Source organism: Panthera pardus, unplaced genomic scaffold (genome assembly GCF_024362965.1).
Source record: "Panthera pardus isolate Hobbes unplaced genomic scaffold, ASM2436296v1 HiC_scaffold_6, whole genome shotgun sequence".
Classification (NCBI taxonomy): domain Eukaryota; kingdom Metazoa; phylum Chordata; class Mammalia; order Carnivora; family Felidae; genus Panthera; species Panthera pardus.
The window spans coordinates 17,747,620-17,758,514 of NW_026526991.1; the positions used below are offsets into that span (position 1 = coordinate 17,747,620).

General features: G+C 46.3%; 2 protein-coding genes across 2 annotated transcripts in view; one reads left to right on the forward strand and one right to left on the reverse strand.

Moving 5' to 3' along the window:
* Positions 1-9,607, reverse strand: part of TXNRD1 (thioredoxin reductase 1) — a 71,144-nt gene extending 61,537 nt beyond the window's left edge. The window contains exons 1-2 of the mRNA XM_019446641.2: positions 9,498-9,607; positions 7,952-8,061 (exon numbers count right to left, since the gene is read on the reverse strand). The gene's annotated coding sequence lies outside the window, so the exon portion shown is untranslated. The remainder of the gene's footprint in view (positions 1-7,951; positions 8,062-9,497) is intronic.
* Positions 7,967-10,428, forward strand: LOC109265224 (translation initiation factor IF-2-like). Its single transcript, XM_019446330.2, has 2 exons — positions 7,967-8,308; positions 9,234-10,428. The coding sequence occupies exons 1-2, from the start codon at positions 7,967-7,969 to the stop codon at positions 9,732-9,734; spliced, it is 843 nt and encodes a 280-aa protein (XP_019301875.2). The 3' UTR covers positions 9,735-10,428.
* Positions 10,429-10,895: the final 467 nt, after the last annotated feature.

Below are 10,895 nucleotides of genomic sequence, written 5' to 3' on the forward strand. Positions count from 1 at the left end.
CATACGTTCAGTTATACTGGTAACCTTCTCTATGAATTGTAACAGCACAAGCACACTAGTGCTTCGAAGAAATCACTCAAGTTTGCCTTCTTCATTCAGTAAGGTGACAAGTTCAGGCAACCATGACATACAGCCAGGCAAAATAATTCAGCTCTTCTCCTCCCCCTTTTTTCCTCTTTCAGGAGTTGCTGGCAAGAGCTCAACATGGCCCTATATTTCCTTTCTTCTTTCCTCCAGTTTTTCCCTATTTTCCAGTCCCTTGCTAGGAGTTCGGACTCATTCGAGTCCCAGCTCTTAAGCGGTCTCCCACAACCCCTGGTGGTTGGATGGGATGGATGGCACAGATTACAGGTCTCTCTATGGCCAAATAAAAAAGGAACTCCCAGAGGGTCAGTGGGGCTTCCAATGCAGGATTAATCTATAACAAATGGGCATATGAGAGACCTCTGAGCCGAAGCCAGGAGCCAATCAGGTCTGGGTCCCCATCCAGCAGGTATGCTTCTAATGCTACCAGCTAGCTCCCTGAACTTTTCTGTTCCTTCTTTCCCAGCCCCTTCTCTGCCCTTATCCTGCCACGGTGACTATTCAATACTTAGATAAGAAGAGTCTTTTTTTTTTTTTTTTTTAATTTGTTGTTGTTGTTTTATTTTTGAGAGAGACAGAGCACAAGCAGGGGAAGGACAGAGAGAGAGAAAGACACAGGATCTAAAATAGGCTCCAGGCTCCAAGCTGACAGCACAAAGCCTGACGCAGGGCTCGAACTCACAAGCCGTGAGATCACGACTTAAGCCGAAGTCGGACGCTTAACCGACTGAGCCACCCAGGCGCCCTAGATGAGATGAGTCTTACTGATCAAAGTACTAGTTTGATTTGTCAGAATAGCAGGACATTAGGTATATTTTCTCTTTTATCTTAATTTCCTTCAAGGTTATGTTTGTGTGCATACATTTTTGCTTTAGTTGGTGTTTTAGTATTTCAGGTAAACTTTGCCATGATCAAGGTAGATACATATTTTTTAAATAACCATGGACAGTGGAAGGAGGCAAACCTGGGTTCCAATCTTAACCTATTATTAGTTACTAGGTTTCTCTTAGGTAGGTTGCTTAACTGCTCAGTGTCTGGTTTCCTCATTTGTAAGGCAGAAATAGTACTACTTAAACACCATAAGCTACTATAAGTTTTGAATGAGAATTATGTGACAGATCGGATAATATTTTCAAATACTTAGTAGGTAATTAGTAAGTCTTCAATCATCCCAAAGATAGTAAATGTTTAATAAACATTATAAACTAAATGGAAAAAAAGAAGTATACAAACCAGTAGCTTCACTCCTGCATGTTGTTTTAGGAAAAGAAAAATATTTTAAAGGTTAAATCCACAAGGAGGCATACAAGAATATATCCCCACTGTAACTAATACCAGGGAAAAGGCACTTGCCACATAATGCAATTTAAAAACCTAGGAAGTCTTCAACTAATGGAGTGCATATAGTACTTTGAAGAGGTAAACCTCTGTACTAAATATTCTGAAGCGGGTCTATTAAGAGTCTGAGATTGGGGCGCCTGGGTGGCTCAGTCGGTTAAGCGGCCGACTTCGGCTCGGGTCATGATCTCGCGGTCCATGAGTTCGAGCTCCGCGTCGGGCTCTGGGCTGACGGCTCAGAGCCTGGAGCCTGCTTCCAATTCTGTGTCTCCCTCTCTCTCTCTCTGCCCCTCCCCCATTCATGCTCTGTCTCTCTCTGTCTCAAAAATAAATAAACGTTAAAAAAATTTAAAAAAAAAAGAGTCTGAGATTTATATGCAAAATTATCGGTTATATTTTTCTCATGAGTGGTTCCTTGGATTTCAGCAGATTCTTAAAAAAAAAAAAGTATCCAAAAGAAGCTCTGAATAACTGTTCTATTCAAATAACATGGGCTTTATTGTTGGTGAAGTAAGAGTACACAAAACCTCCACCCTCGCTCTGTAGTCAGAAGGCACACGCTTCGCGGACACCAACAAACCCAGTGCTGGCTGACTTTCCAAGCCTCAAGAGCTAACGTAAACAAGGGTGTGAGTTGAGAATAGAACCTTTCAGGTTATGAGAGCAATTACCAACCCTCTCGGGACACACCTCAGAAGTCAGCAATGACCGGGAGCATTATTTTGATAGACGACGGGTAGGAAAGCACAGGGTATGTGGTTTCTAAGAAGGCAGCCTTGAAGGAGTTCACGCTGGAGGTCTGGGCTCCAATCAGAACTAGTGCTGTATTAGTTTCCACTTATTCTCCTCAGAGTCTAAGTCTCCTCATTTGTAAAGTGAGTCTATTGGATGTCAACCCAGATTGCCTGTCACTCTACAATCATATACAAATATTTGTTGACAAACATATTTTTAAATATATACATTTGCCCCACAGATTTCTGTTACAGATAGCAAAAACAGTGCCTAGCCCGAGGTGGAGAACACAGGTACTCAAAAGTACCTGTAGCTAAATAAATGTAATGGGACTTCCTTCTCAACTGACCTTGACACACCTGCATAAAACAAAGAAGGTAGCCGCTGCTGCTGTTATACAGCTCTTTAAAATTCTGAACCATTTATATGCTGCCTAGAATCTCTCCAGGATATCTTAAGTCTTGGTCTCAGATAGAGACAGTCCACCTTCATAAAATCAGACATCTTGTAACTAAATAACCTCACTTGAAGTTAGTCTCCTTTGGCCCCTACCATCATCCAGTCATTCAACAAATTATTTATTGAATGCATACCAAGTGTTACACACACACACAGAGAAGGTACAAAAATAAGTCATTTTTGTTCTAAAGGAATGTAAATTTAGTAGGCACGGAGGAATGCAGTTCCACTCTGCAAGCATTTAATGAATGAATGCCAATTTGCCAGAGCTATGCTAGAAATACTGAGATATGCATGGGCTCAGCTCTGAATCATGAGCACACGACCACACTGGGGAGCTCAGGCATGTATCCCAATAGCTGTAACACAAAGTCAAGTGCCGGGAAGTATGAGTACCACACAGTGAATTTCACAGACAGGCCTGGATTCCATTCCTGGTTCTGCCACTTAAACTAGCTGTGTAATGTGGGCATGTTCCTTAAATTCCCAGGGCCTCCATTTTCTCCTCTGTAAACCTAGATAAAACCACCTTCTGCAGAGGACTACTGTGAGAATTTAATCAATGAGGCAATAGAGCATTTAGAGTAGGCATTCAATAAATGATAGCTATTATCATTAATAGGCATGTTCATTTAAATAGTTTTTGAACTCTAATATAGACCTGGGATCCTAGGCACAAAGAAGACTAACTCTCCACTGCTGATATGTAAGCCAAAAAATTATAATTGGCAGGATTCTTCCTCTTCCAGAGAGAAGATTCTCGGGGGTGCTGTGGGAGCACGGAGGGAAAGAATGGGCAAATCTGGCCTTGTACTGTAACACAGGGAGGCGGTTGGAAAAGTGTCTTAGAACAGGAAGATAAACCAGAAACTGAAATGAAGAACAGAGGAGAGAAATTTTAGGGACTCTGGCTGCAATGGTAGCCCCACTGCAGATAGGTAAGGGAGCAGAGCAAGAGATAACCAGAGAAGCAGGGGGGGGCCAGGCCCTGCCACACAGAAGGCCAAGCTAAGGAGTGTGCCCTTTACCCTGGATGCAGACCCAGGGGCAGCGAAGCAGCAATCAGAAGAGGACTCCCAACAGCACAGGGACGAGAAGGGGAGGGAGACCAAAGTGGGAGGCCGGGGCAGAAGCCTCTGTTACAGGCAGTGGGCAGGTATGTGGGAAGCAGTCAGGCCCTGGCACATGAGGAGCCAGGAGAGGCCAGAGTAGCAGCACTGCTGTGGAAGGAACATGAACAGCAAGAAAGAGGTTCATGCTGTCAGTTCAAGTGAAAGGAAGCGAGATGGAGTCTCAACGTGGATTCACAACTAGTAAAAAGTTTACTACGTAATTCAGCCCCAGATAAATTTATTTGTGGTCCTAACAATCCAGGCCTCTTTTGAATCTTGTTAGTCCTTCCCCCCACGACCTTCTTAGTGTCAGCCAGTCGGTGCTCTTCCCCTCTCCTTGGGCCTTAAGCTCCACTCGGCCACAGCAGGTACACCACTAGCCTCCCCAGAAGGATCAGGTCAGAGTAAAGAATCAAAAGAAATGAAGTTCTCTGCCAATTTTGGTAGAGTATATTAAGATAGAAAGGGGATGGTTGGGGAGTTATTAAATTACCACTCATTTCCTGATGTCTACTCAGTTAAGAGTCTGGTTCCTGGTAACTTTAGAAGTTAGGCTTCAAAGGAGGAAACCTGCCTTTTAGTGTCTACCCGTAGAGCCTGGACCGCAGGGCCCGAACCTCTGCACGGGCCTGAGCTCCTCCTACAACTGCCTCCATAATTCACCTCCCTATTAACCGGGCACTGCCTTTCGTCTGGCATCTCTCCTACTATGGCCTTGAAGAAATGAAGTCCTGTGTTGCCAGTGTTAGTCTTCTCTCCCAAGAATATGATCTCAAACTACTTGTCTTAATTCTGTCCTGCACTTAGTATCCCCATAAACACTTTTTCATGCACTTTGCTTTTCCTCTCAATACCACCACCGAGCATTTATACAAGTGGTTTCAAAACTCTGGGATCCTGGAGACACTGACTCACATACAAGAAAGGCTCCCTGCAAGAATACTTGCAATCTTGCCCTTAGGAACGAAAATGTTTATGGGGCGCCTGGGTGGCTCATTTGGTTAAGCGTCCAACTTCAGCTCAAGTCATGATCTCATGGTTCAGTGGGTTTAGCTGGCATGGCTGACATCAGGCTCTCTGCTGTCAGCGCAGAGCCGGCTTTGGATCTTCTGTTCTCTCCCTCTCTCTCCCTCTCTCTCTCTCTCAAAAATAAACAAACATTGGGGCGCCTGGGTGGCTCAGTCGGTTAAGTGGCTCAGACTAGGGTTAAGTGTCCCCTGCCTGTGGGAAAACTATCCATGAAAACAAAGACTTCAAAAATAAGACAATTCAAGACCCAGCATCAAAACAGTCCTTTAAGGGGCACCTTGGTGGCTCAGTTGGTTAGGCGTCCGACTTCGACTCAGGTCATGATCTCATAGCTCGTGGGTTCAAGTCCCGCACTGAGCTCTGTGCTGACAGTTCGGAGCCTGGGGCCTGCTTCAGATTCTGTGCCTCCTTCTCTCTCTGCCCCTCCCTTGTTCATGCTCTGTCTCTCTCTCTCGAAAATAAATAAACATTAAAAAAAAATTTTTTTAAACATTAAAAAAAAGGAAGAAAAAAAGGAACTAAAATGTTTATGAAAGCCAGATGACTTTTGAGCATAGGAATTCTATTCATAGTTCTTAGAATTCAGTAGGCTCCCTAGTTCCAATGTCACACCTGCACATTCAAGTCCTGGCCACAGACAGCATATTTCTCTATTTTTCTATTCAGGTTTAAAGTGTTAGTGGCCTGGTGAGTTACCACCATTTGCTATCTTCTAATGCGTATCCTTTGGGGATTAAACAGTAGTACTTTGGGGGCACCTGGGTGGCGCTGTTAGGTGGAGTCAGACTCTGATTTTGGCTCAAGTTATGATCTCACAGATTGTGGGTTCGAGCCCTACAACAGGCTCTGCACTGCTGGTGCGGAGCCTACTTGGGTTTCTCTCTCTCTCCTTCTCTCCCTCCCCTGCTCATGCTCTCGCACGTACCCGCTCTCCCTCAAAATAAATAAAACATAAAAAAAAAAAAAAAATGTAGTACTTTGTTTGGTTTTCCCCGATTGTAATTATTTAGCAACCAACCCTGACCAAACTACCTTCTACATTAAAGTAAGTCTCAAATGTGAGATTTATCCTAATAATTACTTGAGGGGACTTGCTTAAAATAAATTAAAAGGCAGATCCTAGCCCCTTCCAGAAAGTTCACTTAAGACCACCTCAGGTAAAGCCTAGGCATGCACATTCAACAAGCACTCCAGACATCCCGTGCAGGTGGCCCATAGACTAGATTTCTGAAACAAACTTCCTTAAAGCTTTCAGCTTCCTATAGGTAGTCATCTAGACTTATAAGTGCCTTCAAGCAGGATTCTCATTCCCTGTCTTCTATAGGACACTGTGACAGCTAGGTAGATTTTGCTGCTGCTGCTGCTGTGTTTATTTAGGGGAAAGAGAGACAAAGGAAGAAAGAAAAGAGGAGAAAAGAAAAGCAGGCATTTTAAAGAGCTCCCTCTCCCCTATTTACCTTGCAATTAAAGTATAAAATCTTAACCTTTTTTTTTTTTTAAGGTGTGAACTTTAGGATCATAACACTACTCTTATAAACTCAATTCTCCACTAAATAAATGTTTTTCTCCACTCAAACCCAATGTTCCCTAAAGATTTTCAGAACCTACCACTTAGCCCCAAATTGGGACAGCAGTTGGCTGGAAATTCACACATTTCAAACCAGTGGTCCTTACTTTGTTGTGTCTTAGGACTCATTAGAAACCAAAAATAAATAATACAAAGTAGAGTGGTAAGCTTACTTTAAAAACTGTGCTAAATAACTTTTTTTCATTTTAATTATGACGTGGTGGTATACTTTTCAACCTTGGCACCAGACCTCATTAAATGTCTGAAATTAACTATGATTAATGGATTGAAAACATCAGTACATACCAATAAAGTGGGTTCAAAGCTTTTAAGAAGAGTGATTCTTTTTACTCCCAACGATGCTAAAACCAGAACCATTTGTAGAATTTATATAAAGGTCAAATACCCATATAACTTTTTAAGTGCAAATTTATGACACAGGTGGAGAAAACAGAACAATCCAGACAGAAAGTCATATTAATAGACCTTTGTCTCATTTTACTTGCAAACTAAAGGTCTGACTAATACTTTCAATCAAGCTAAAAGCCTTTTTATCCTTTAATTATTTTCCATGAATTTTCCATTTGTCTTTGAAGTCTATCTGTGTTTCCTATTTCATCACCCATTCTTCAAAAATGGTAAACAAGATTCTTTTAGAAGAAAAGGTAGTAAATAAAAATGCAAATTAATTGTTAATATTCTTCCTAAATGTGCAGGCATCTAAGTAGACTTTTTACATTTAACCTGAGGCCTCAGGTTTACTTCTAAGAAGGCAATGTTCAAGCAGGAGTTCCATTTCTTAAGAATTACACGGATACAAACAGACAAGGACAAAAAGATAATCAGCAAAATTTAAAGCAGACAGATGTATCAAGGTGATGAGATTATGAGACTTTCTAACCGGGTAACCAACCACACTCAATGCAGAACATCACGCACGACGGGTATTCCCCTACAACATGCACGGGGACCACAGCCATGACCCACCCACCCCACGGTGCGGGGTCCTAAGGGAGGACTGCCACCGCGCCTGCCACTGGTCAAAAGAAAGATTTTTCTCCCTTTCCCTCCACCCAATAGTTAACTCTGGGCTACAAGAGATACCAGAAGGGAAATGAACTCACTCCAGGAGCTTGCAGGTTACTCTCCCCAGAGCCTGGGGCTTCTGGGTTTCCCTCCCAGTGAATTAAAGAGAAAGAGGATAGGGACCGACGAAGATATGCATTTCCTGATCCCCTTTGCTCAGTACTTCTCCCAACAGCTCACTTTCAGCAGTTTACACTGCTGCTAAAATTTAAGTTATTTAGATTGATTAGAAGGGGCAAAGGCAGGGAAAGTCGGGAAGGAAAATTTTTCTGAACGCGTATTTTAGAAGACGAAAAGTTACATATTCCCTTGCAAGCTCCCCAGTTCTGAATTTACCCGCCGTCTCATCAACTTCCATTAACACGTGAGCTGGCCCCTACTGCTTCTTTGTCGTTTTTAAGGACGCGCTCCGTTTGGAGGTTCGTTCACACATCCACCCTGGCCCCGAAAGGAGGGCCGCGAGCACGGTGGGCTCCAGGAGCTCCCTCCCGGGACCGGCGGGTAGAGAACTTTAATGTCCCCCGCGCCCCCACCCCCCTACCTTCAGGGTCGGACCATGGCCTCCTATCTTTCGCCGCTTCACAAACACCACCGGCACGTCGGTTTCCGAGGTCAGCTCCGAGAGCGCTCTCTCCAGGCCCCTGGCGTCCTCTGCGGCACAAAAGCAGAGAGGGGCGCGGGTCAGTCTCGCCGCCCCGGGCCGCGGCGGGAAGTGCACGGCGGGGGCGGGGCTTCCGCGTCCCCGACCGCGCCGCCCCCTGCCGCGGCCCGGGGCCCGGGCCCCTCTCCCCGCACACCTGCGCGCGCCGGCCGCAGGGTCCCCGGCCGGCTCCCGCACCCGAGGTCCCGCCGCGCTCAAATCCTGGCGGCCTCGCCGGACCAGACGCCCCAAATCCCGGTAAATCCCCAATGCAGAGAAGCCTCGCAAAGGAGGCTTAAGACAGTCATCTCCACTTCTATAAAACGCCTCCCAATTTAATCTGCCTTTGAACTCTGCATTTATATAGAATGCCAAAAGCCAACTTCCCAGGTTTCTTTGAAATTTGAAACCACGAGGCAAAATTAGGAACACTCTGCCCTCTTAGGGTGCTTTCTTTCATTTCAGAACCTTGAAGCCATACAGCAACACCCTGCTTGACACACCGGGAGCTAATGGCCCAATTTTACAAACGGGTGAACTCAGGTAGGCAGTGAGTCAATGATAGAATTAAAAATAGACTCCAGTTACTCTAACATCATCCGGCCCATTCATGACACAAAAATCACACCAACTCAGAAGCGCTGCTGCTTGACAACAATGGCAGCTAGCACTTCTGCGATGCTTTGCACATTACCAACACTCAATCTTCACAGCTACTCTTTGCAAGTAGGTCCCGTCCGGCCCGTCTCACACACGGGCAGAGCCGGCACGGAAAAGCTAACGTGCCCGAGTTCAAAGCAGCTAGGTCGTCAGAGCAGAGCCAGGGTTCAAACCCAGGCAGTGCCGTGCACGCCTGTAACCCTGTACGCCCGATACAGCGAGACCAGCCCTGGGTCCTACTCGCCGCTGTCGCGTTGAAGAGCCTGGGGCAAGTCACGTGATTCTGAGCCTCGGTTTCCCCAACTGTAAATAGGGAGGTACGGACATTTTGCCAACTCGGGATTTCCGGGGATTAAATGGTGCGACAATTTCTTAAGAGACATCTTTAAATTATTATACTCCTTTAGTGCTGTGGAGGATCTGTCGATCTATTCGTCACATTGTCATCTACATTCCGACACTCGTACAGTAGGAAACGCTACAAACACCCATTTTCTCACGTTTCTGCACACTGTCTCTACAGAGGGCGAGCGGAAGGAAGCCACCAGCCGACAAGGGCCGGCCGGTCTCTCCCCAGCCCAGGCTCGGCTTCCACCGACCCACGCGACACAATGAACGCGGCCCGCAAGAGCACCGCCTTACACCAAGCTTCACCCCTACTCAGACACACCTTAAAACATCCCTTTCCGGGGTTCGAAGCGCACCCGACAGACGGCTGCCCACGTCCCCAGCCTCGCAGCCCAGAGGCTCGCAGCCCTACCCGGGTTTCTGGGTCCCCACCGCTTACGTGAAGGGGAGCGCCGGGCCACCAGGCTCTTCTGGAGGGCGGCCCCCCACCTTCCGCTCGGAGGCACTGCGGAGACACTGCGAGGGACTGCTGCGAACCGAGGGGAAGGGTGGCGGGCTCCCCGCCGCCACGAGAAGCCACGCCCTGCTCGGAGCGGGCGGCCGGGCCGCCAGAGTCAGAATGACAAAGCAGAAATCCACTCCGGTGCAGCCCTGGCGACTACGCCAACGGGCTTAGCGAAGCGAGACCTCCTAATTGGGTGACACCACATCCTCTTCCTGCTCAGAGCGCCCCCAACCCAAGGAAAGAGCAAAAACAACGTAAGAATGTTTGGAACCAGAGCACAGAGACAAGTGTGTTTTAATTAAGCAAAACTGGACCGTCCCCTAAGGCAGTGACTCGGGAACTTTGCTGCCCATTGTGATCACGAGAGGATCTTGAAGAACACCCACGCCTCACTCCCACCCCCAGACATTCTGGGTGAATGGGTATTAGGTGTGACCCGGGCGGGCATCCGAGGGGATTTTGTTTTTGTTTTTAACTCCCTGGGTGATTCTAGTGAACAGCAAAGTCTGGGACCCTTTGCCCTAGCATAATGGACTTGTCAGTCTGGCAGTTCTCTAAAGGAAATTACCAGGCTTTTAAAAGAAACATCTAGTCCATTCTGACTAATCCTGAAAAGTGACAAATTCTCACCAACACATAACTTCCCCTTACGTCCTTCCTCCTTAACCCACTCAGGTTTTGGGTTGTCACGTTTGTTTTAGGGAAAACAGCATATTTAACTCCAGTCATGCCAAGCCACCTGCAGCTGCCCAAGTGAGCCATGCTCTCTCATACTTCCTGCTCTTACTCCTATTCTTACTCAGCACCTTGGATCAGTAGGGAAGTAGGAATATTTGCTGAATAAATAAATGAATGAATGAATGAATGTCTCTCCCACCGCTTTGGATATTGGCCGACTGAAGCACACAGGGGTGAAAGGGTTGTTGGTTTTTGAAGGCTGCGAGAAACCACACCGTCTCTGAGGTGGCAGGCAACCACAGTTCCCTCCTTTGAGTTCATTCCAAGGCACGGTTGGAGGCTTGGTGAACACACATGCACTTGTGCAAACACACATACACACACTCACGACGCACATGAATGGAGGTACTCTCCTTGCATGGTAGTTGTTTGCCTAAGTGTGTGCCTCACCTGTTCTGGGGTCCTTAGAACAGAGTATGGGTCTAGCACAGGTGTCCAGGAAACAAGGAGCGAAGGAGAGGGAAAGAAGCCAGGGCTCCCAGGTGGAAAACAACATTTCCTCCTGGCTGCTGTGCCCACCTCTGTTAACTGTCTTCTATGCCTTAGCTCAGTTAATCGACACGATAATGTCCCATGAACCAGGCACATAAACTC

What these genes read in the sequence shown, in the direction of transcription:
- LOC109265224 (XM_019446330.2), top strand. Translation starts at nt 7,967, where the DNA reads ATGGCCTCCTATCTTTCGCCGCTTCACAAACACCACCGGCACGTCGGT. An exon ending in ACCAGACGCCCCAAATCCCG is followed by an intron (nt 8,309 to 9,233) that starts GTAAATCCCCAA and finishes CTGTCTCTACAG; the next exon opens with AGGGCGAGCGGAAGGAAGCC.